The sequence below is a fragment of the Rhinoderma darwinii genome, chromosome 3 (genome assembly GCF_050947455.1).
Source record: "Rhinoderma darwinii isolate aRhiDar2 chromosome 3, aRhiDar2.hap1, whole genome shotgun sequence".
Classification (NCBI taxonomy): Eukaryota; Metazoa; Chordata; class Amphibia; order Anura; family Rhinodermatidae; genus Rhinoderma; species Rhinoderma darwinii.
In genome coordinates this window covers 336,979,909-337,006,779 of record NC_134689.1, presented here as the reverse complement: position 1 = coordinate 337,006,779, position 26,871 = coordinate 336,979,909, and the positions used below count along the sequence as shown (strand labels likewise).

Here is a 26,871-nt window from a genome sequence, read left to right as displayed (position 1 = left end):
AAAGATACTTAGCCTCATTTTGTGAGATGGCTCTCTCTTCAGGACCTGAGCTGATGAGTCTCTCATACTCTTGTTGGAACTGTAAAGTGGGATCCCCCCATAAAAATTTGTAACAATCTCTATTGTTGAGCTGTTTTTTTGCTTCTCTAATATAGAGTTCTTTGGGCCAGATTACCACATTCTCAGTAGAAAGTATATAGGAGGGAACCTCCAGCTCACCTTGAGGCAAAAGTTCCAATGCCTGCTGCGCACGGATCCTCGTGTCGGCACACGTTGGTAGGAATGTAACAAGGAAGTAGATGAGATCCAGCGCAAAAAGAGGGTTATTCAGAGATATATTAAAATGGAATCTTGTTCCAATTTTATTGAATAAGTAGACATAAAAACAGGGAGTCTCATTCCCACAGAGGATAAGGTGGATGCAAATGGAAGAAGATAGGTGTATAGCCAATAGAACAAGATTCCATTTTAATATATCTCTGAATAACCCTCTTTTTGCGCTGGATCTCATCTACTTCCTTGTTACATACCACATTGTCACCCTTGTCTGATTGTTTAAAAACCCCATCAGTCCAAGTCTTGAATTCTTGAATTCTTCCAACGCTTTATTTTCTTCAATAGCGATGTTACTGGAGAGCGAGGTTTCGCTTAATAGATTAATATCATGTGTGACCAGATCTACAAAAATCTTTACCTGTGAGCATAAACCCAAAGAGGGCATGTTCTTAGATTTTAATTTTAGCCTATGTTTCACGCCCCCTTCCTCCACGTTGGTAGCCACCAATTGTGAGTTGCCTAGATAATTTTGAGTTTCCCCTGCATTGGCTAATTCCTCTAAAATTTTCTTGCCCCTTTTTCTTCTTTTCCCATACCCATAATTTCTATGACTTATATTGGTGGTGTACACCTGGGCAAGAACTGACAATTCTAATAAAATAATAGGAGATTCTTTTCCTTTTTTCACCTGGAAATCTGTCCATGAATATAGCACAGAGGAGGTCTCAGATCTTTTTAATACACAGGGTGTATAGGACTCTGTGGGTTCTGAAAAGAATGGGAGTCAGAACGGATGCTAAGTACCGTAGGTGCCCAGTGGAAAAAGTGGATATTTTTCATATGTTCCGGGCCTGTGGTGCTCTCAGGACCCTTTGGGGGGAAGTGACGGATTTGATATGGCGGGTCTATGAGGTGGGGCTTCCAGATGATCCAAAGGTGCTGCTTCTTGGGTATGTTGGTGATCTGGAAGGGGACCGGCAGGAAGGTTTGGCCATTGCCAAGATTCTGTACCAGGTCCGAAAAGGTATAGCTAAACACTGGTTGGATGCAGACTCACCATCCGTGGGGGAAATTCTTGGGACTATTAAACATACCATTCTGATGGAATATAATATACACAAGAAAAGGGGAACTCTAAAGAAATTTGGAAAGCAATGGGACAAATGGATCGATCACTCGGGGTTGGCATCAACCACCCTTCTCAGACTCCGAATGTCTGGGGGAGTGCAGGGGGTGGGAAAACCCTGATATATGGCAAGTTGACAGCAACGTGATGTGTCATGTTCACACTGGAAAGGTTTTTAAACAGTGGGACTGTGGATGTGGGTATGGTTACGGGGGTGGGGGCAGGGGCATAACTAGGAAAGACTGGGCCCCATAGCAAACTTTTGACTGGGGCCCCCCCCTCCCCTGGGTGTCACACAACCCCCCCTTGTAGATAGTGCCTTTTTTACAAACCCCCCCTTTTGATAACGCCATACAGCCCCCCTGTAGATAACGCCATACAGCCCCCTTTGTAGATATCTACAGAGGGGGCTGTATGGTGCTATCTACAGAGGGGGCTGTATGGCGTTCCCTACGGGGGACTGTATGGCGTTCCCTACAGGGGGTGTATGGCGTTCCCTACAGGGGGAACTGTATGGCGTTCCCTACAGGTGGGGACTGTATGGCGTTCCCTACAGGTGGGGACTGTATGGCGTTCCCTACAGGTGGGGACTGTATGGCGTTCCCTACAGGTGGGGACTGTATGGCGTTCCCTACAGGGGGGACTGTATGGCGTTCCCTACAGGGGGGGCTGTATGGCGCTATCTACAGGGGGCTGTATGGCGCTATCTACAGAGGGGGCTGTATGGCGTTATCTAGAGGGGGGACTGTATGGCGTTATCTACGGGGGGGGGGGCTGTATGGCGTTCCCTACAGGGGGTCTGTATGGCGTTATCTACAGGGGGGACTGTATGGCGCTATCTACAGAGGGGGCTGTATGGCGTTATCTACAGGGGGGACTGTATGGCGTTATCTACAGGGGGGCTGTATAGCGTTACCTACAGGGGGGTCTGTAGGGAACGCCATACAGCCCCCCCTGTAGGGAACGCCATACACCCCCCCCACCCTGTAGGGAACGCCATACTGCCCCCCTGTAGGTAACGCCATACAGCCCCTTCTGTAGGGAACGCCATACAGCGTCCCCCCCTGTAGGGAACGCCATACAGCGTCCCCCCCTGTAGGGAACGCCATACAGCGTCCCCCCTCCTGTAGGGAACGCCATACAGCGTCGTCCCCCTGTAGGGAACGCCATACAGCGTCCCCCCTCCCAAAAAATGCGACCTACAGTGTGTCCTAATAAAAGACATGTATCCCCTATCCACAGGATAGGGGATACATGTGTGATCGCTGGCAGCGATAGGGAGAACGGGGGACTGAAAGTCCCCTGAAGTTCTCCATGACTAACCTCTGACTTCCGGCGTCTGCGCAGCTCACTAAAAATGAAAGGAGCGCTGGTCACGCATGCACACAAGCGGGACCGGCGCTCCATTCATTTCTCCGGAGCTGCCGACACAGACCCCGGAAGTCCGAGGTTTGTGATGGAGAACTTCAGGGGACTTTCAGTCCCCCGTTCTCCCTATCAATGCCAGCAATCACACATGTATCCCCTATTCTGTGGATAGGGGATACATGTCTTTTGTTTAATAGCAGAGCGGTGTGATACCTCCCCGCTCTGCCGTAGTGTTCAGTGGCGTCCCGCTGTAGCAGCCATAGCGGCTGCTAGCGGAGCCTCCGGCCATGGTGGGGGCCCGTGCCGGCGGGCGACACGGGCCCCCTCATGCCGCGGGCCCCGTAGCAGCCGCTACGGCTCCTACGGCGGTAGTTACGCCACTGGGTGGGGGGAATAGTGCCGATATGATGGATGATCTACTTGGGAACGGGACTGCTGTATAAGTGGACAAATATGGCTGTATATTGGAATGTGCTGGGGATGTCCTGTTACTTTTCGTGTAATGCTTGGGAACTGACTATGACTAGTTGGTATGGGGCTGTGTGGGTGGGGGTGGGGGAAGGTTGAGGGAGGTTCAAATCTTTTGTTTGTGGACATCATATGTGCATGTAATGTGATGTTTTTAATGAAAACGCTTTATTATGCAGGATTTCATGTAATATGTACTGTTAATAAACTTGGATTGATTTAACCGGTTAAGGACTAGGCTGTTTTACAGCTAAATGACCAGAGCAAATTTCACAATTTTGCTATGCGCTTCTTTAGATGACTATAACTCTGTAGGTGAATAAAGTTCATCTTTGAATTTTACACTCTTTTTAAAGGACAGATAGGGCTTTGTTTTAGTGGCATTTGTCAGTATATATCATTTTTATTTTTTTCTCTAAAGTGGGCAAAATTGGAAAAAAATGCAAGAATTTAGCAAATGCGTCAGTTTAGGCTAGTATTTTTCACACACGGTATAGACCACGGCCAAAATTCATCTCCTTTCACGTTCTTCCACTTCTCCCGTGCATGGGGATACCAAATATGTGTGCCTTATTCACTGTGCGGGCATGTGCCAGGGCTTGGCATAAAAGGAGGCTTTTTGGCCTTTTCGGTCCAGGAATTTTGCATTTGATTTTATAGCCGCATACTGTTTTCTGGGGGGCCTAATGCTGCTGAAACATTAGAAACACCCCATAAATGACTTCATTCACACAAGTAGACCCCACAAGGTTTCCTTCAAGGGGTTTATCATATTTTTAGACAGTCCAGTTTTCTTCTGAAAGTTTCTTGAATAAGATGGATCAAAATAAAATTAGAAATTTTTTTAGCAAATGCGTCAGTTTATACCAGCATTTTTCACACACGGCATAGACCACGGACAAAATTAATCTCCGTTCACATTCTGCCACTTCTCCCGTGCACGGGGATACCAAATATGTGGCCTTATTTATCACATAGAGATGTAGGAGGGCGGAGGATAGAAGAAGATTATTTCACATATCGCTTTTTTTCAAAGCTGGTTTTACAAAACTCAACAGAGTTTCTATAACACTTCCAAAATATCTGCTCTTGAAGCAGAAATCCCAAAATATTCATCTAGGGGTATAATGGGAATTTATTTTTTGGGGTTTTCTAAAATAAGAAATTGCAGGTTAATGCAAATGGAGCTCTCCAGCAGATGAACTTTAGAAAATATGCAAACATGACATCCACCCCCCACCCATTCCCTCCCTCACCCTTGGAGTAAAATCATGGGAAAAATAAAAACGTAATGTAGGGCAAATATATTTTCAACAAATTAACTAAAATCTAATAATTCAGAACAGTGTGGTATTTTTTAAAACATGGCTCAATGCACAGGCCTGGTTGCGAGGGACATGAGGGACAGAAATATCGGGAATCTTTGCGGTGCCCGTCTTTTCTGCAGACGCGGCACTTTTTCTGGGGGTTGCTTCTGGTTGCTGTTGGGGGAATCCGACTGATGAAGTGTCTTTCAGTCAGTCGCGTGACATCCTCAGACTGGGGGCATTCTCGGGTGTCCTGAACATCAAAAATGAGGCCTTCAATAATTTTTTCTGCCTCTGTTTTTTTTGTAGAGCACAAATGAGTTGTGGATGGCCACCTGTAACAAATAAATGGCCACCTTTTTGTACCATGTTTTAGTTTTGCGTTTTACTAAATAGGGCTGTAAAACCTGGTCGCTTAAATCCACCCCCCCCCCCATGTACTTGTTATATTCAGACACGCTCACTGGTTTGTGCTTGTCCGATGTTGCCCCTCTTTCCCTCACTGCCACTGTTCCTGCGGTATGAATCGTGCTTAGCACATACACGTCTTTGCGATCCCTGAACTTGACCGCCAGCAATTCTTCAGATGCATAAGCACAGGAGTCCCCCTTTACCATGCGCTTCCCCACTAATTGCTGTGGAAAACCAATTCTGTTTTTGCGCATGGTACCACATGCCCCAGTCCTTGCAGCATGCAAATGCCTAAACAGGGGCACACTCGAATAAAAATGATCACAGTACAGGTGGTACCCCTGGTGAAGCAGAGGCTGCATTATCTCCCACACGATCTTACTGCTGGTGGAAAGATCAGGGGGGCATCCCGGAACATTTATTGTGCGGTCCCGCCCTTCATAAATTCTGAAGGCGGTGGTATATCCTGACCCGCTTTCACACAATTTGTAGAGCTTAACGCCATATCTTGCCCTTTTGGAAGGTAGATATTGGCGAAAGCTAAGTCTGCCATGAAAGTTGAGGAGGGATTCGTCCACACTTACATTCTGCTCAGGGGTGTAGAGTTGCAGAAATAAATTATTCAGGGAATTTATTAGCGGTCTTATTTTGAACAACTGATCCCGGTTTGCATCGGTACTTGGGGGGGCCTGTGCGTTGTCATTGAAGTGGAGGAACCTCATTATTGTCTCATAACGAGACCTGGGCATTACTGCAGAATATACTGGGGTGGCTTGGGCGGGTCTTGTTGACCAGTAAGACCTAATGGAGGGCTTTTTGACAATACCCATATTTAGGGTGAGCCCCAAAAAATTTTTTAATTCCTGCAAATTGGTGGGCGTCCAATCTCTGGCATGGGTGGATGAAGGTTTCTGCCTTATATATTGCGTGGCATATAAATTTGTTTCGTGGACAATCTGATTTAGGATGTCGTCCGTTATAAATAAATGGAAGTAATCCATTTGGACAAAATTTGTATTGTCCACGGTTATGCCAGGAGTGGCCGTAAATCCGTGGATTCTAGGCCCAAAAGATGGGGCAGGTGCCCATACAAGAGCCTGGACTGGAGGGACCAGGCTGTCCCGTGCTACAGCGCTACTTGGCCCTGCGCTTTCATGTTCTGCAGTTTCGACTGCATCAGGGACAACGTCCCCTGAAGATGAACCTGAAGTGACGCTGTCATCGTCACTACCTAAAACAGGTTCCATCTCGGACGCCATCTCTGATGCGGTCTCCGACTCAGACCACAGCATGGCGTATGCCTCCTCGGCGCTAAACAACTTCCTCGCCATAACGTAACTAACACTAACACTAACTAAACAAATTTTTTTTTTTTTTATAAAACACACAAACTAACTGCTATATATGTCTACACTACCGCTAACAAAAAAATAAACCGCTATTGCTATATATATTATATATATGTGGATATATATATAATTATATACTCCCTACCTGCCTATTCTAATAGAATAAAAGAAAGAAAGGTAGATAGAAAAAAAGATAGATGGATAGATAGATTGTATAGATAGATAGAAATCTATCTATACAGAGAATGTTTTATAGTGTAACTGTATTTTTTTGTAACTGTAATCTTGTATTCTTCTGGCAGCAATTCTCCCGAGTCTCTTCTTCTCCTCAAACTGAAACAATGTTTGAGGAGAAGAAAAGAGGCAGGAGATTTACTGCCAGAAAAGTCAAAATAAAACAAATGTGGTCGCTGTGATAGGTTTTCACAGCGACCACATGTTCAGGGACCATCAGATTGGTCCCTGATACTCTGCCCAGTGCCCAGAGCTGTTGGTAACAGCGTGGGCACAGGGCTGTGTGCACGCGATCGCGTGCACACTGTTTTATAAGCAGGAATGCATGTGATTGCTGTGATTGGTTGTCACAGCGACCACATGTTCAGGGACCATCAGATTGGTCCCTGATACTCTGCCCAGTGCCCAGAGCTGTTGGTAACAGCGAGGGCACAGGGCTGTGTGCACGCGATCGCGTGCACACTGTTTTCTATGCAGAAATGCATGTGATCGCTGTGATTGGTTGTCACAGCGATCACATGTTCAGGGGCCAAAAGATTGACCCCTGACATTCTGCCCAGTGCCCATGGCTGTTAGCAACAGCCAGGGCATAGAGCTGTGTGCACGCGATCCCGCGTGCACAGTCTCTGAAGTGCGGCCGTATATATACTATACGCCGGACTTTAGAGACCCTGACCGCTGGCCGTATAAATACGGCCAGCGGTCGGGAACCTGTTAAAAAATATTGCCAAGAGTTCAATAAATATGGCGAATAGGAGCGAGGAGAGGGGTCATCCCTGCCATGTTCCTCTGAAGAGCACGAAAGTATGGGACAATTCCCCCCTACAATGACTCTAGCAGTGGGGGAGTTGTACATCATCTTCACCATATCTATAACATTTCTACCAATCCCAAATTATTCCATTACCCTCCTACAGTCAGAAAATGACAATGAGATGTAGATTTGTGACAAAATTCTGGCTTTAGTATTAATAAATCTGTCGAAAAGGTGGATACTTCGCTCACTCCCAGTAAATCTCGCCCACTTTTCTCACCACTTTACAAAACTGGCAAAGCCACAAATACATCTACAAATGCCATGATTTGTGACTTATTATGCCAAAAAACTAGGCATAAACCTATTGATAAATTCCCCCCCTATATTTCTATGTGTTTAGCACCTTCTTCATTACAGCACATCTATGATTAGACCTGCAGTATTAGTACATGGTAGTCTAAGCTGTAAAGGAATTCTGAGGTAGCCTGAAACACTGCTCCTTGTTTCATCTGTGGCTCAGGCTCTGTCTTCTTCCATGCTTTATACTGCAGCTCTGCCTGTTCAAATTGTCAGCTTAATGTAATCCTAAATCCACCACAACCTCACTACTAAGCATTGGGAACTGATTTTTACAAGTGAGGACATGTGTATGACCGTATTCAGGATTCGAGTTGCACAGATCATGAATACACAGCTTTTACTATCCTGTCGCTGCTGTACCTCCATGTCTCTCTGTATGATCATATTGAGGCACATAGAAGATTTATGTCATGCTTTCTGTAAGAAAAATCTTATTACCTGTTTTCCTGGTAGTCTAGAGTAGAGGAGGGGTAAATGGATTTTTCCCTGCTGGTCTAGAGCACTGGTTCTCCGGACATGGTACATTTACCCCAGAGGGTATGCACCACAGCCTCAGCGGGTACGCACCGCACCAGAAAAAAAAAATATATAAACATGCTCTCCCTAGTGCCTAGCATTGTTCCCTTGCTGGTTGCTAGACTACTTGATGCGCAAGCGGAAGTTCATTAGCTCCTAAAGCTCTTCCCGCTGTACCTCCCGCCGTCGGCTGCTGCCCGTCCATTTCCTGGTCACTCGCCATCGCTGTGCGTCTCAGCCACTTTCTCCTCCTCATCTTCCTGACCATCTCTGTCATCATGAGATGTTTTATTCATAATAAGCCGCCTGCCTCTTTGGTTATGAGGTGGATGTTCATGGGCCGTCACTTGACTCTGGAGCACTGGAAACCTGTTCTCTGGAGTCATGAATGACGTTTCACTAACTGGCCGTCTGATGGACAAATCTGGGTTTGGTGGATGCGAGGGGAACACTACCTACCTATGTATTCTAGACAATTATATGCTTCCAACTTTGTGGCAACAGTTTGTGGAAGGCTCTTTCCTGTTCCGAGATGATTGTCAAACCAGGTCCATAAAGACAAGATTTGACAAATTTGGCGTGAAGGGACCTCAAATGGCCTGCACAGAGATTTTTAGAGAACATATTCACATTTTGTATTTGTAAATCACGTTACTCAGGGTTTGCTGCTTTTTTAAAATATATACCATGCCCTAGTAATGAAAAAAAAAATTCACGGGAGAAGGTATAGCAAAATTTCCTTGAATTATTTCTATAACAAAAGCAGTAACCGCGTTCGTGGCAGAACTGCGACAATCCTGTAAATACTAACATGTGGTTTTCCTGCTTTTATTTTTGCCACGGTTTTTACTCACGATTATGGTGAAACTATGAACTTTACTAAACTACATCACAACACAAAGATTGAACTTAGTCTTATAAATAGTTATGTGCAGTATAAAAATCCCTGGAGACAGTTTAAAGATTTTACAATTTTTTTATTTATTGTGATTTATCTTTATTTCATTTATAGATTCAAGTAGGAAAAAAAGGAGAAACAAGGAAAATGAATGGGAAGGAGCCGTATCCCTGGATGTGAAGTCAAGATGATAAAGTTTGGTTGTATGACTTATTACCACACCACAATGCTGGATAATACTTATATAAGGGGCAGGGGAGATGAGAGCGGAGATATTGTAGACACCGGTGTAGAGATTACATTACACTCCATCACATCCCCTCTCCAATATAAACAGTTGTGCACAGCATGGAAAACCCTGGGGACAGTTTAGGAAAGATTTACTATTTTTTTCTCTTTTGTTTTTTTGTATCATTTTTTGTTTTTTTCTTATCTCATGTATATTGATTTGGGGAAAGTTACAATCAAACAACAGATAAAGAACAGAAGAAAGTAAAGATAAAAATAAAGCTGTATCCCCGGATGTTTAGTCAGGATGATATTACAGGAAATTGATGGCCTAAAGAAAAACCCCTTAAAGGATATTTGACTTTTTTTTATCTTTTGTTTCATTCTTATTGCAATTGTAGGAATTGGGGAAAAGCTATAATCAAAGGAGAAGAAGAAAAGGAGAAATAAGGAAGATAAAAGAGAAGGAGCTGTATCCCTCCCTGGATGTAGAGTCAGGATGATGAAGGTGGGTTGTATGACTTATTACCACACCACAGTCCACACCACAATGTTGGTGTCACACAGGATGGAATTTTGCTTTCAAATTTTACGGATCTTCTCCGCAATCACAACAGGGTTTTCCTTTCTGATCTTCTTAGCTCCTTCAGCTTTATAGTCATAGGAGCAACTGTGCCTGTCAGAGTAACGATGTATCCCACAGAATATATTCCCACATCGACAGTCAAAGCCTGGCAAAAAATGGACATATTAACAGCAGCTGACAGTGACTTTGTAATACATCTCCATAGTTAAAAACCAATATGGCAACCACCATCTTGCTTGTATATAATAATGGAATCTCTGCTATACTTATACGTAGCCAAATATAAAGCCACATTTTCAGATATTACTAACATTAATGAATATTGACTTATTATTAAAGGCTTTTTTTTATTAAAAATGTCAGTCAGTGTGTTTGGTGCAACTTTCAAATTTGTTTTTATTAAAAATTATTTTTACTTTTTGAGGTAAAGCTGCTCTGTATTCTCTATACAGAGCAGCTGTATCGTGCGCTAAGACCTAAATCCGTAACGTGTTTAGTGTCAGTGGGTCCTGCGTGTCCCTGACACGTAGGATCCACCTGTAATCTATCATATCTAAGTTATGAACTTAGATGTGATGGATATCAGGCAGATCTTGCATGTCAGAGACAAGCATGACCCACTGTCACTGAACCCGTCAGTCCCGCAGACCTGACAGGTACAGGGTTCAGCGAAGGATATAGTATACAAAGCAGCTGTATCTCAAAAAGTAAAAATAATTTTTAATAAAACTAATTTGAAACTTGCACCAAACACACTGACTGACATCTTTATTAAAATAAAATAAAAAATTACTTTCAAGGGTTTACATAGACTTTAAGTGTTAGAACTGCCATGTGGATCAACCCGCCACAATTGCAGCCTCCTCTGGGTATAGGTGAAACATTTAGTTCAAACTTAAAAGTGTCATCCCAATATTAACTTTTATCACCTATTCACACTGCGAACCCACAGACCGCTAGAACGGGGGTCAGAACTCCCCGTTCCTCCTCACTGCACGACCACAGTGAAGAGGAGCTCGACCGGAGAGCAGGACGAGGATGCGCTTTGCTGTTCCATTTAAAAACTATGGAACTGACGGAGATAGATGAATACAGCGCTCGGCTATCTTTGTGAGTGGGGGGTTCAAGATCCCCATTTTAGTAGTCAGTGGGTGTCCCAGTTATGGGTACCCCAGAGATCACACATTTATCACCTATACTGTGAATGGGTGATAAATGTTATTCTTGGAACAACCCCTTTTTTCAACATTTACTTGTAGAGTTTGATCAGAAGTAGGACCTCAATATTTGTTTCTAGAACTTCTCCCCATAGAAGTTTATACATCAACCCAACCAGTTTATTACCTTGCTGGTGAGGAAGTATATATAAAGTATATATAATTTTACTCAGGATCTGTATGCTGGACTTTCCTGTAACTCCAGCTACCAAACATATGAGCACCATCTCTTTATACTCTACACAGAACATAAAAAGTAATGTCTTATATGTATACAGACCGGTGAGACCAACTCTTTTGCGGCACACGTGGCAACGGTTCACTTTCTTGACTTTGGCCTTTGGTGGGGAGAGTTCTTGATCTTCAGAAGGTTTCTGTGCATTATCTGATGCTGAAGCTGTAGAAAAATACATAATAATGACATAAAATGACTCCTCATTATGACCCCGTACGAGGATAAATCTCACCGAAGCAAATAATCGCCTACTCTCAGCACTGTCCAATGTCTGTTCTGTATCATTATACTTTCTCTTTCCTCGCTGTAATTCTACCCCCAAACGTATGTTCCGAATATACACCTCAATTCTTCTCTCTAAGGTATTTCCATTTGATGAAGAGGAGCCTGAATCTGTCTGAGGAAGAAAACTGCAAGACAGAAAAATACTGATCAAGAACGAACAGAGGTAAAAAAAGACAGGAAGGCTCTTCACTGGCGTCAGTCTTAGGGCACTCATACCAAACATCATTGTGGACCCCTGGAAAGGCCTTCACTATAATATTCTGTTTCCACATATACCCTGTACTCTTACAACAGGTAGAATCACTTCTCACATATACTGCCCAAGAAATGATGAATAACTTACCTGACTTGTCCTTGTGAATCTATAGATTCTGCAGGTTTATCAAGCTCTGCATAGTCTACAATCTGTGAGGTAGAAGCCTCCACCTCACTTCTCACTGACATCACTGCAGGAAAAGACAAAAGTTATCATCAGTTCTCCGATAGATCTTCTGTATTCAGGCCACCAAACTATTCCACAAGTCACCATCACACAGTGTTACCTGGGGGACTATTCCTCCCATTGCTGCTGCTGTTCTGTCTCCGTAGCCATTCTGTGTAGCAGACGGAGCATAGTCCATTGGTACGTGGGCTACCATAGAAGCCACAACCATTAGTACAAAGTGCAGGAACTTGGTTGTGGTTCTCTTGCGCCATGTTTATCCACCATGCAGCTGAAAAAGTGACCAGAAGCTCCTGTTAGATTCACTAATAAATGTCCTAAACTTGCGGTAACGCAATGTCCAGCAATGAAATAAATGAATCTGTGGATTCTCTGTAATACAGGCCCTTCAGTCTATCTATCTATCTATCTATCTATCTATCTATCTATCTATCTATCTATCTATCTATCTATCTATCTATCTATCTATCTATCTATCTATCTATCTATCTATCTATCTGTGTTTTAGGTAATTATTGCAATAGAATTCTAAGGAAAAATAGTAAATACAGTGACCGAACCCAAATCCTAAAAATGCTGAACTATTCTGTCAAATAACTTAAACTGGTAAAGCTAATAAAGTGAAACAAAATAAAAAAACATATTGTGGCTGATTGTTTTTAAAATGGGTAAGCTGTATGGACATGATATGTCACCCCAGGAATTGTCCAAGGTGGAAAGGATTGAAGGAAGGGTTGATCATTTTTCTTCAGAAACACAATATACAGGGTTCCTGGGATCTACAAAGTACAACGCTGATCCCGGGATCTGTCCAGTCGTCTGGAGGCTTCAGGAAGGAATTTTTACCTCCAGGACAAATTTAATTATTTCTTTCAAGGGCGTTTATTGGATCCATTGGTTTGTAAATATGAAAATGTGGCATTTCTTGGGTTTACGAGTGATGTCAGCCGCTAGCTGTAAACTATGTAACTACTTCATGAACACTTTAATCAATTATGACATGAAAGTATCCGGATAAAATGATCTGAGAACAGACAAATCTGCTGTTACTCACAAGATCTTACAAGAATAAGTCAATGTTCACATTGTGTTTTATGATAAGATTGAGAATTTATAAGCTACTTAAATGTAAATTGTATCTGTTCCCCCCAATATAGTAGGAGTTATAGTATAATATCTGTTCTTACAGGGGGAGGGGGGGATAGTAAGTGACATTGTATATTACATATAAACTGCTGTAAGACGATGATTTTGCTAAGTGACAACCATTATTCACATTATTACCACTTACTGGATTAATTCCTAAAACGTAAATCAGGAAATCACATTGAAATTCTCTTTCAAAACGTCAGAAATATCGAGTAGCTGCCAGCCGGCCGCTGTGTCCCATAGAACTGACACTTTCTAGTCTCCTGTCATGGAAACAATGTTAATAATGAATTGGATTCTATTGTTTCCATGGTTACTGTGGCTGCTCGGTGGCACGTTGGTTATATATAACATGTCTGCCAAATGGCATCCATAGATGTCAGATGTTTCAACTGCCGGCAGATTTCCTAGTTCATTTGTTGGCAGTTTTTCCAATCCAGTGTGATCACCAGTGTAATGAGGACCATACACGGGGGGAGATGTCTCATAGTTGGACATTGTCCCCTCAGCAGACCCTCAGACCTCTGCAATATCTAAAGCTTCTGATGGGTAGCGCTCTAAATCTCCCCATGCAGGGTCTGATCTGTAGCCTATTGTGGTACGGGATCAGAAATGTCACTATGTATGGACAGTTTACAGGGGAACTTTCCTTGTGGTGAGATTTGCTCTGGACATTGTAAATTCTGTCAGGAGCTCCAGAACAACGTGCTACATACCGCAGCTTTGTCAGTAACAGGACAGGCTGATACAGGGACACTTTACAGTCTTGCTCAGTAACAGGTGACAGAATTGAAGTCTCAATGAATGGAAAGTTTTCCTATACAATTTTTAATAGGTGACATAATTCCAGTTCATTACATCTCCCCCATGCTGTTTTAAGCTTAAGAGCCACTGACTGCCGGATAATGTCTCCTTATGGGAATTACCCATCAGCCTGGGTCTCTGTTTCCCTCCCTGTAGATAGTGCCATACAGCCGTCCCCCGGTAGATAGCTTCATACAGCCCCCCATGTAGATAGCACCATACAGCCCCAACCCCCCAAAAAAACAAAAATATGGCCTGTGACCGGCACCTTATTCATTTCTATGGAGCTTCCGGACATACAAGCCGGACACAGAGCCCGGAAGTCCCATGCTTCCCATGGAGCATTTCGGTGGACTTTTGGTTCCGCGTTCTCCTTATCGCTGGGGGTCCCAACGGTTGAAACCCCATCTATCACACATGTGTCCCCTATCCTGTGAATATGGGATACATGTGTTTTTTGGGACAACCCCTTCACAATGGTGAAGCAGGGAGATACCTCCTTCTCTGCCGTAGTGTTCAATAGTATCTGCGTCCTAAGGACACAGATACTACTGAACGTGGCGTCGCTACTGCTGTAGCAGCCATAGTGGCTGCTAGCGGCACCACTGGTCATACCCCATGACCTGTGACATCGGGCGGCACTGGCCCCCAAATGCAGCGGGCTCCATAGCAGCCACTGTGGCTGCTACAGCAGTAGTTACACCACTGGCTCCATTGAAACGGAAAGCTCTGGCCCCAACGTTTCTTTGCTGATCTAAATTTAGGTAGTGCCTCTGACTTATTAAAATTAACCAGAAATCCGGAGACTTTGACAAAGTTGTAGATTTTAGCCATAATATCCGGAATTGCCTTTTTAGGCTTAGCAATGAGCAGAAGAATGTCATCAGCGAAAGCCGGAAACGTCGTTTTTACACTGCCAATTTGTATACCTCAAAATGAGGGTAAGTCGTGCATAGTCCGAAGGAGAGGATCAAGAGATAAATTAAATAATACAGGGGAAAGCGGGCATCCTTGTCTTGTTCCCTTACCCATGTTAAATATGGGAGAAGGGATACTGACTCACACAGCGGACTGGGGACCAGAATATATAGGTTGTACTGCATATATAAAATCTTTCCCAAAAATTCCGGAACTTTAAATGCCTGAAATTAGGAGCCCAGGACTCCCTGTCAAAGTCCTTGTTGGCATCTATGTTAATATTTTTCATTTGACAAGTCGAGAGTGAGTGATAGCACTAATCGCAGTTCTGATTTTGTAGGTTAAGTATCTGCCATGGGTAAATCCTGTTTGGGAAAGCGTGATAATATCTGGGAGAACGGATGTAATCTATTGGTCAAAATTTTATTGAACAATTTCATATTTGAGTTTAAGAGGGAGATGGGGAGAGAGTTTGTGAGAAGAGGTTCTTTACCAGGTTTGAGTATAACCATAATACAAGCTTCATTAAACCTATCAGGGTTAAAGGGGCGAAGCCTTACTGGGGATGTGAGGGGACGCATAGCGTGTTAGCTCCTGCTAGAGATCCTGCTTTTATCCTGTTTCGGAGCTCTTTACAGGAAACAATTTGAACAGCCTGGTGCTACTTACCTGGGTGATCATTCCTGCCTGGTTTGCAGCCCTGTTCTGTCGACATCGCGGCCATGACCCGTCGGAAACAAGATGTGGCGATGGAGCGGGAGAGCCAAGTTGGCGCTGGCGCCTCCCCTGCAGTCGCATGTGCGGCGGCCTCTAAGCTGGCGGGCTATGTGAGACACACTTCTGTCACGCCAAGTAAGCCTGCACTACCCGCAGAGACTCCTAAACATACCTCTGTCCCCACGCTGGAGGTGCACACCGAGGTAAGCGCTGATGAGACTTGTGACGGCCATTTCCTGGAACTATGTACTCAGCCTGAGGTGGGATCTTCTCTGTCACTACCTCCTCCTGCATTGCCTGTGCTGGGGAAGGGTGAACCCTCTATGATTGATGTATTTCTGGCCATCACTAAATGTAATACCTCGCTGTCTTCCTTGTCGCTGCATTTGGGAGGTGTGAGTGAGGATGTGGGGCTTATTTGCCTTGATTTTCAAAAGGTCTCAGAACGGATATCGGCGGTGGAGGGCGGCGTTAGCGCGACTGAAGACGTCATTTTACCCATGCAAAGGGATCTTTTGCAGCATGACCGCGCCATTTTGAGTTTACAGGCTGAGGCTGGATTCACACGAGCGTGCTTCCGTGTGCCATGCGTGGTTTTCACGCACCCATTGACTTCAATGGGTGCATGATGCGCGAAATACGCACAAAGAACGGACATGTCGTGAGTTTTACGCAGCGGACTCAAAATTCACTGACTGTCTGCACGGCCCCATAGACTAACATAGGTCCGTGCGAGGCGCGTCAAAATCACGCGCGTTGCACGGACGTATTTTACGTTCGTCTGAGTAAGCCCTAAGGCCGATGATTTGGAGAATAGACTCCGATTGGTGGGCTTGCCTGAACGCACGGAGGGTAATACCCCGACTGAATATATTGAGACGTGGCTGAAATCTTTTTTTGGTGCTACAATTTTGTCACGCATGCATGCTGTGGAACGTGCTCACAGGGTTCCCATGCGACCACTTCCGCCAGGGTCACGACCCCGAACTATGCTTGTCAAGCTCCTGCATTACCGAGACAGGGATGCCATTCTGAAAGCGGCCAGAGTTATGAAAGATGTCACTTTTGATGGTCATCGTATAGCATTTTTTCCGGACTTCTCGGCAGATATCCAAAAGAAATGTCTTCTATTTAAGGAGGTAAAGAGGCGCTTGCGTACTCTCCAAATCCCATATGCGATGTTATATCCTGCGATGCTTCGAGTGGTTGCCTTGGGAGAAACACATTTTTTTGAGAACTCTAAAGACGCTGTGAGATGGCTTGACCGCAGTGAGCGTTGTATTCGTGATTCAGATGGATAGATGGTGGTCCAGGCTTCAATATATTTGTTAATGTTTTTCTATGGAGCCGGTTGCTCCAAAACATATGTGCTCTTTTGATGCTGATTTGACAGACTTCCATTGAATCCAGGTGAGGTTGCAGGACGCTGTAGTTTGTTCTTTTTGAAACATGTCATCCAGGTTCAAGGAGGACTGGTGCCCTAACTTGTTTTGGTTAAAGCAAGTCTTTTGGTGTATGTGGGTTATTTTGGTTTGGGGAATTTTATTGAGGTTCTTCCAGAGTATACATACTTGCTGTGATTACCCTGTAGGTTCCTACTGTACCTATTTGATAATGCTGTTCTTCCAGAGTATACATTGTAAACAGTCAGTAGGAAGACTGGTAGAGGGTAGGTATGTGCCACTGAGATTTCTTATCTCAGTGGTGTAAATCTCTGGGAAGTTCGTTGCTCAGCAAGTTTAGTTGGTGAGCAGGAGTTTTTTAGGCTGGATTTCAGGGTCCGGGATTTAGGAATGGCTGTAGAGATTCTGGGTGGGATGGCCATTCCCATACCTCCACTCCAGGTTTTGATTTCTAGAGGTTCCGAGTCTCAGCTGGCCCTGATTAAAAGGGAAGCTGACAGTGTGAAGAGAGAGAGTGAGGAGGAAGGAGGTTGTTATTCCTCCAGGGAGACTGCTATGACCGAAGCACCTAACAAAGGGGATTTGCACACTCAGGTGGTGGCTGCTACAGGGTGAGAACTTTAAAGATTGTTTTTCAACAAAGTTTTATTGTTTTGTTTGTTGCTTTACCCAGTGGACGCAAACTCTGTACAAAAAGGATCTGTGTGTTTGGTGCAAATAAAAAGTACCCGCTGTGTCGGTTTTATCCTGTTTCCGTGTGCGTGACTGCCCAATACAGCAAGCCAAGGGGGATGCCAGCTCACAACATACTTGCTTTGATTACAATGTAGTTTTCTACTGTACCTGTCTGATAATGCTGTTTTGCTCCTGTGTGAATTGTTTCTGAAAGTTTTATGGCTCATAATGTCACGGCTATATCATGGACTGTCAGGGGCCTTGGAGACCCAATTAAGCGTACGGCTATCTTTGAATTAGTTAAGTCCCATTTTCCTGCTATCTTATGCTTGCAAGAAACACATCTTTCTAGGGATAGAATTGCCACTATACATCGTGCATGGATGAGCCATGAATATCACTCTGTTCACACCAGTTACTCGAGGGGTGTCAGTTTGGTGGTACATTGTTTGATACCCTTCAAGTGTCTTCAGATTGATATTGATGAAGAGGGGAGATATGTCTGTCTGCATTGCATTATATACTCTATACAATATATAATTATTGGAGTTTATATTCCGCCACCCTTTAGTTATGATGTACTTCGAAAGGTTTTGAATTTTACCGGCACTAGGCCAGGTGTACCGTTTATTATACTAGGAGATTTTAATAATTATATTCATCTTTACTGGGACAAATTCAATACGGATGGAGCTAGTGTGGATGGACCCATAACTGCGTTTGGCTCCTTTCTTTATGAGGTGATGCTGCTGGATTTATGGAGACTGAAGCATATGTATGATAGGCATTATTCTTGCTTCTCTAGTTCGCACAATAGCTTGTCCCGTATAGATCTCGGATTGGGTCCTGACATTGTAGCCACAGCGGTTGTAACTGCTGAATATTTACCTAGGGCACTTTCTGATCACTCTCCCTTGGTATTGGTCATATCTTTGTCTCGAGGTCCTCAAAATAATAGTACATTGTGGAGGTTGAATGCCTTCTGCTTAACTGTTATAAATGTATCTGATGTGCTCAAGGTCTTGACGGATTATTTTTCGCAAAATGTGGGCACGGCAAATACAGAAATGCTATGAAAGCTACGCTGAGAGGGTGTTTGATTCAGTTAATTAGCAGGGTCAAATGGCAAACTAGAAGGTTGGGTGATACCCTTAGAGATAGGGTGCGACAGACTGAGGCATCTCATATTATGGATAACTCTACTACATCTTTGGCTATTTTTACACTGGAGAGAGAAGAGGAGCTTAGAAGCCATGTATTAAAATATAACTTTATTGACACATAATAACATACGTACAAAATACTTAAAAAGGTACAAAATGGACAAGAGGACACTGTTACAATTCCAGTAAGAACACGTTGTAAACAGACTACCTATAACCTATGGGGGAAATTATCAAGTTCTCAAAGAGATAACTATGAGATATGGGTGGTAAACAATGTAAGAATCACTGGTTATCATGCCATGACACAGTGTCAGTAGTGCTTACTTGTAGCAAGGATATGATAACGTGCTAATGAATAAATCGTTCAAGAAACAAATGCAGCCACCCTTTCCCTCTGTTAGTAGAGAGTCTTACCCATTAGTGGTTAATAGGAGAGTCTGACCGCTGTGCACAGGACCCCAATGCGCGTTTCGCAATGAGCTTTCTCAAGGGGTTTGTAGTGTCTACTAAGCTGCTGCTTTAAATAGGATAAGCAGCAGCTGACATGAATGTTTATTGATGCCAGGAGTTTTTGCGGCGCACGTATTCTGCCGAGACCGGAAGTGTGGCAGGCCCCACTTCCAGCCCCCATCGCCGTAGCGCACATCCAGGATCCCCGACGCGTACAGGGATCCCAGACATGCGCAGTGCGCTATAGGAGGCGGGAACGGAGCCGGACACACACCGGCGAACGCACAGAAGAGGCGCGCTCCTCATTGGACAAGAAACAAGAAGGGACAACAAAGGTAAGTAGAAATATGAAGCGCAGACAATGGCCCACAGTATATGCCGACACGTAACATTATCCTCATAATTTAAAATCAGTTTAAAAATCATCTAAGAATGTAAATATACAGACACAAACGAGAGTCAGCAATGTGAAATACAAAAATATATGTGCATTTAGAAAATAGATAGACTAAGTCAACGGCTCATGAAAAGGTGAAAAAAACAAGCCAAATATTTATGACCAATGCCGCAGTATAAACTTGCAGGATTGGATACGAGGAAGAATAAATCTCCCAATATAAATGATATGTAAACAACAAAAAAAGTGCATAATTAATAGAACCACACAAATTATAATGAAGGATTCAATATTATTATCAAAATATACCATAATCTTAGAAGTGTATATACAACCAAATACAGCAATATAGACAGAAGCAAAGAAGTGTATTAAAAAGTTAATAATGTACAAAGAGAGGACATGGTTGTCAGCTATTAACCCATAAATGGTACATATTCCAAGTGGATATCACTATATATCTTCAGTGAAGAGGTCCAATTCAAGGGTTCATATTCTTGTCGAGAGGAAGATGTCAGAGCAAGTAATGCATCAAACACCTATGTACCATAATAAAAGACACAAAATTAAAATTCAACAAAATAGGACATTGTGGAGGTTGAATGCCTTCTGCTTAACTGTTATAAATGTATCTGATGTGCTTAAGGTCTTGACGGATTATTTTTTGCAAAATGTGGGCACGGCAAATACAGAAATGCTATGAAAGCTACGCTGAGAGGGTGTTTGATTCAGTTAATTAGCAGGGTCAAATGGCAAACTAGAAGGTTGGGTGATACCCTTAGAGATAGGGTGCGACAGACTGAGGCATCTCATATTATGGATAACTCTACTACATCTTTGGCTAATTGGCGGGAGGCTCAAGAACTACTGAAAACTCATTTATTGGCAGTAGCTGCAAATAAGAGGATGTTTCAGAAACACCGTTCTTTTGCTGAGGGGGAGAAAGCGGGACATATGCTTGCTATGGTTGCGAGAGCACAGTATGGCCAAACTTATATTGCAACAATACGAAATACTGATGGGATACTGATCTCCGGGATGAAGAGATGGCAGATGTGTTTAAATCTTATTATGCTTCTTTATATAGTTCGCATGTACAGGTGTCTGAGGCATAACTAGAGACATACTTATCTGCTATCTCATTACCACTCTTGTCCTCTGTTGATAGAGAATTTTTGGAGACCCCATTGCAGTTGGAGGAGTTGCAGGAGGCGGTAGCATCTCTAGATAATAATAAGGCTCCGGGGTTGGATGGTCTTCCGGTGGAAATGTTTAAAAATGTTGTGATATACTTTTGCCACACCTCTTGGATGTTTTTACGTCAGCTGTTAGAGATCAGGGTTTGCCTGACACTATGAGAGAGGCAGTGATAGTGATTCTTTTGAAACCTGGTAAAGATCCTTTGCTTGCTGAATCATATAGACCGATATCTCTCTTACCAGTAGATATTAAAATCATCGCTAAGGCCATAGCCGTTCGCCTCTCTAAGAATACATCCTTATCAAACTGGCTTTATGCCTCAAAAGTCTACAGCTATCAATCTTAGAAGGTTATTTTTGAATTTACAACTTCCAGCTGATAACTCAGGTAAACGGGTGCTTTGCTCCTCAGACGCAGCAAAATCCTTTGACAGTGTGGAATTGGCATATTTATGGGCAGTGCTTAGGAAGATGGGCTTTGGGGACTCGTTTATCTCATGGATTAGGATGCTGTATGATAGACCCGTTGCTAGACTTCGGGTGAATAACTTTCTGACTGATACATTTCCATTAGGTAGAGGTACACGGCAGGGCTGCCCGCTTTCTCCACTGCTCTTTGCCATAGCTATTGAGCCGTTATCAAATGGTACAAGACAGGGGTGCCCCCTTTCACCGCTAATCTTCATTTTGATAATGGAGCCATTTGCTTCGTCTATAAGATCTCACTAGAATGTAATAGGTATTTCCGTCGGTAATGTGCAGCATAAAATTGGACTGTATGTTGATGATGTGATCTTGACTGTAACCTCCCCAGTTCAATCTCTCCCTCATGTTCTGGCGAGTATAGTCGCTTTCAGTAAAGTATCTTATTATAAAATTGATGACTCCAAATCTGCAATGTTACCAATTCACGTTTCTAAATCTCTTAAAAAACATATTTCTAAACTAGTTCCATTCAGCTGGGCGGAAGGCCATATCTCTTACCTAGGCATTAAGCTTATGGCTAAATCGGCGGATATGGTTGCCTTTAACTTTAAAGATCTCTGTTCCTCCATTAAGGTTCAATTTCAGCAGGTCTCTGATGTTGTTATATCATGGGTGGGTAGGATAAACCTAGTAAAGATGTGGCTCATGCCGAAGATTCTTTACTATTTGAGAACTATCCCTCTACAAATACGATTGAGGGTTATTACTGATTTACAATCCACACTTCTTAAATTTATATGGGCGAATAAAAGAGCTCGTATCTCTAAAGCTTTAATGACCACCCATGTGTCTAGAGGTGGCTTAGGTGTACCAAATATCTATCTGTATTACATGGCTGCTGTCCTGGCGGCGGTTAGGTATTGTTGGGACCCGAAGGTTAAAACTCAGTGGACACAAATAGAAAGTGTCCATACCTTTCGATCAGATATTAAAGCTGCCTCACTGAGTGTTTTAGTAGGTTCGCGAACTGACCTCAGCTCTTTACCTATGACTAGGCATATGATTCAGATGTGGAGCAAAGGTTAAGGTATATAAAGTGTATCATTGTTCCCTAATGAAATGCCCATTCATATATCTTTCCCACTGGATACCTAATTTAGACCTCTCGGTGTGGTGCCAAGCAGGCATACAAGCAGATATCTGACCTGTTTGATGGGTTGCAATTAAGCTAATTTGCAGACTTACAGGCTAAATTCCATGTCCCGAATACTCACTTGTTTATGTTTCTGCAAATTAGGCACTTCAGTGGTTCAGCAGCTCTCCAGGCCTCTGGACCGTCTTCAGTGTTTCAAAGATTCTTGGATTCGGATATTACATCACTGAAAGGTTTGGCCTCAGCTTACTTGTCCTTAAACACCCACAGCTCATTTCTCAAATTGAAATACATGTCCCAGTGGGAGACGGATATGGGTCGGGAGTTCTCGGAGGAGGGCTGCTTTACATCACTCACATAGGATATCCAAATGTGTCAACCATATAGAAGCCGTTAGGAAAATTCAGTTTCGTTGGTACCTCACACCTGTGCGGTTACAACATATGCAAGCCGGGGCTTCTCCTTTGTGTTGGAGGGAATGTGGAGCAAGGGGCACATTATTTAATCTATGGTGGACATGTAAATCAGCCTACCCATTCTGGAAGCGTATCTTCTGCTACATATCAGAATTAATGGGAGCAGAACTTTTACCTTCCCCTGCATTGGCTTTGTTGGATATGCAGATGGATGAGATCCCTTTAGAATATAGGTGGCCAATAAGCCATATTCTTATCGCTTCCAGATTCTATATAGCCAAGAGATGGAAAACAGCTGAGGCTCTGAATCTCTCGGAGGTGCTAAACAGGGCTTATCTTCACTTCTATTTTGAATTGCACTTTGCTGCATCTAAAGGTTATAGGCAGAAGTGTTTGTCTCAATGGGCCCCTTGGACGGAGTTATCCCATGTTCAACTTCTGCTCCGCAAGAACTCTGTCACTCTGTGAATGTATCTGTGCTAACTTATACATGGTTTTCGTATCCTGTATCATCCTGTTCCTTTTTGACATCTCATATGTATAATTGCTTGTATTTATCACCACCACTCTTTGTATGTCTGTTTTTATGTTTGTTTGTCTGTTAATATGTCTATATGTCAACGTCCGAGGCACGTTTTTGATATCTAAAGGTGCAAGCTTTTTCTGTGTTCTGTATACAACCCTGTGAGACTGTATCATTGGGATGTTGTATACTTTTGTATTGTACTTTGGAAAAATAAAAACCAAGTGAATTTCATAGCTATTGAGTCATTAGCAGTTTTTATCCGGGGTTCGGTAGATATTGTTGGGTTTCATTATGGGGAACAGGAGGATAAATTAGCGTTGTACACTGATGACATGCTACTATTTTTGGAAGATGATGTGGCCTCCTTGGATGCCGCCATGTCTGCAATTGGAGAGTTTGATCAATTCTCGGGATTGACCATTAATTGGTCCAAGTCTGTTCTGATGTGGGTGGATGATCCACCCGTGCAGGTGACATATGAAGATCTCCCTATGAAGTGTGTTACTTCCTTTAAATATCTAAGGGTGGAAATATCCATGAAAATTTTGGATTTTGAAAAATTTAATTTTGACTCCTGGGCAGGTTTAAACTTAAGTTAGAGGTGTGGCGTAAACTGTGCAAAGAGATAAGACAGACGTAGGTCTGGCGGTACCTAATCCTAGATTATACTATTTGGCTTCTCAGCTGCAGCATCTCAGAGGTTTGATGTACAAAGTCTGGTGGTGTGTTAGGAATATGCAAGGTATTACGGGATGCACAGAGTATACAGCTATTTGGGATACACCGTGGATGTCTCATATGAATACACTAACAGATTTTGCTTTGTGGAAGAACAAAGGGGTCCGTAGAATAGACCAGCTGTTGGAGAATCGGGACCTCAAGTTATTCTCATGTCTGCAGTCAGAATTTGGTCTTCCTCATACTCAATTTTATAAATATCTTGAGAGTAGGACTACTGATATCACGGTAATGGACAATGTCCTGATCAGAGTTATCGTCATGGCTAGTCATACTTCTGGTCTTATATCTCGTCTATACAGAGGTCTTTTGATGAGATTCATAGATGGATTTCCTTCTGTGTTGAGAAGTAAATGGGAACGAGATCTTGGGCCCATAGAAGAAAGTCAGTGGAATGATATTTTGTCGAGGATTCCTAGATTGTCCATGAATGAGGCGCATCATATCTCTCATTTATTTCTGATACATAGGGTTTATAGAACACCAGTGTTTCTGACTGAAATTGGCTTTCGGGATTCCTCAGCTTGTCCTAGATGTGGTGGGGAACTGGGCACGTTGATACACATAATGTGACAATGTATACAGCTGCGGCAGTTTTGGTCTGAGGTAGTGGACTTTATTTCTTTGGTGTACCAGGTATCGGTAGATTTCACTCCATTTGTTTGTGTTTTGGGGTACGTGGAGGATATTTCTGTCTCTGAGCATGTCACCTTGGCTGTTACCCGTATGTTATATGTAGCTAGGAAGCTTATTGCACAACACTGGCTGGATGATAGACCTCCTACATTGTCAGAATTTTGTAATAAAGTCAATTGGCTAACGTGTATGGAAAAACATATTTATACACCTAGGAGTGCTAAACACAAGTTTGATAAAATATGGTCTCCCTGGGTTTTGAGACAGGGCCTGAATTCCTTGCCTGATGCTGTAGCTGAGACGCGTTCTGGACCGCAATAGCTTTCTAGTATATATGTGCTGCTTAATGTAGCTTGGGTGGCCTATGTGGAATTTTGGTAATCATTATATTTATGTATTATGAAGGGAAAAGGAGAAGAAAAATGGATCTTTCTGAGGGCGCTGCTGCGTGGTGAAATTGATAAGACCAAAGTCCAGAGTAGGATAAACGAGAAGTTTTATTTCAATGAGTGGCTACGCGTTTCAACGCTGAACAAGCGTCTTCATCAGGCCATGTGCATACTAAGTTAACAGCATTTATATAGCATGTGGGTTCAAATTAGCTTGAGTGAAAAAACCGCCAAATCTGACGGGGTCAAGGTGCGATCGTGACGTCACACCCGGCTTTTTCTCCTTTCACTCCTCGCGCGTAGTAATAGAAACATAGTTGCAGATACATACATTCCTTTGTTAAAATACATAAAATACATTCTTGCGGACAGCACAGAGAAAGGAAATACAGTACGGAGATAGTAAAATTAGAATAAAAATATCCAAATTTACGATCCAAAGCTCTGGTATATAGTTTTGTTAAGGGGGGATCGAATACTAAAGGATTAATGAAATTATGGTTTTAGCACGGACTAGCACTGGCCGAGCACTTGTGTTACTGAGTAACGCTGAAAGGTGCTAGGACGCTAATCCGTTGTCAGGGCAACCAAAGGGGATCGGAGCCAAGGAGCACACTGAAAGAACACAGCACATAAAATACATAAAATACAAAATGCTTGCCGACCGCAAGGAGAAAGGAAATACAATAGGGAAATATTAAAAGTAAAAAATGAATAATATATAATAAATACAACTGAACATATCCAAATTCACGATCCAAAACGCTGGTGAATTGTTTTGTTACTGGTTTGGAAAGGGGTTAGTGCTATTTGGTAATGGAATTGATGATTTTGGCACAGGCTTGGATACATTGGGTGAACAATTGTGTTACTAATTGTCACTGGAGGGTGCTATGACGCTGATCCGTTGCCGGGGCAACCAAAGGGGATCGGAGCCACGGAACACACAGGACGAGCGGAGCCCACCGAAGGTGAGAAGATACAAGATTATACACCATTACTACATCTGTTACACAAAAGGGGGGCAGTGGGACCCGCCCCCGACGCCGGGACAGCCAAGAGAGACCGCAGCCAAGGAACGAGAGCAAAGGGTCGAACGCCACCGCGGGTAAGCAAGTGGAAAATTAAACACTATTTTAAGCCTTTATTTCAAATAGGGTAGGTTAGCTATATTGCATTTAATTCGATTTAGGATATATTCATTGCTGAGGAACCCTGTCAAATGATAGAATGGCTTATGAGGGTTGCTCGGGATAATGATATATAGTGGTCCAATGTTGATTAGCGTTTGTTTGAAAACTTGAGGGAATTACTCGGGGATGTGATGTGTGTTAGTCCAATGACGATTCGGAAATATCGTTCAAACCCCCTGGGTGTAGTGTTTGTAGCTTGAAAATCCAATAGTTTTCCCTCTGCTTAAGTTTATTGAATCTGTTGGGAACATCTGAGTGAATTTCTTCGATAGGTGTGATTGTAAGTTGGTTGAATTGACACTTATGTACATGGGTAAAGTGACGGGACACACTGTGTTTCAAGAAGCCTGTGTTCACATTGAATCTGTGTTTTGTTTACTCTGGATCTCAGACATTGTATAGTTCTCCCTATGTACTGGAGATGGCACGTACATTCCATTAAGTAAATTACAT

General features: G+C 43.1%; 2 protein-coding genes across 2 annotated transcripts in view; one reads left to right on the top strand and one right to left on the bottom strand.

The window, feature by feature from the left end:
- Window positions 1-9,128: 9,128 nt before the first annotated feature.
- Window positions 9,129-13,440, bottom strand: LOC142749865 (AN1-type zinc finger protein 6-like). Its single transcript, XM_075858396.1, has 6 exons — window positions 13,355-13,440; window positions 12,164-12,334; window positions 11,965-12,067; window positions 11,589-11,746; window positions 11,382-11,498; window positions 9,129-10,029 (listed from the first exon to the last, which is right to left on the bottom strand). Exons 2-6 carry the CDS (start codon window positions 12,315-12,317, stop codon window positions 9,881-9,883), a joined length of 681 nt encoding a protein of 226 aa, XP_075714511.1. The 5' UTR covers window positions 12,318-12,334; window positions 13,355-13,440; the 3' UTR covers window positions 9,129-9,880.
- LOC142750492 (uncharacterized) overlaps window positions 11,629-26,871 on the top strand; it is a 92,349-nt gene continuing 77,106 nt past the window's right edge. The window contains exon 1 of the mRNA XM_075859494.1: window positions 11,629-11,784. The gene's annotated coding sequence lies outside the window, so the exon portion shown is untranslated. The remainder of the gene's footprint in view (window positions 11,785-26,871) is intronic.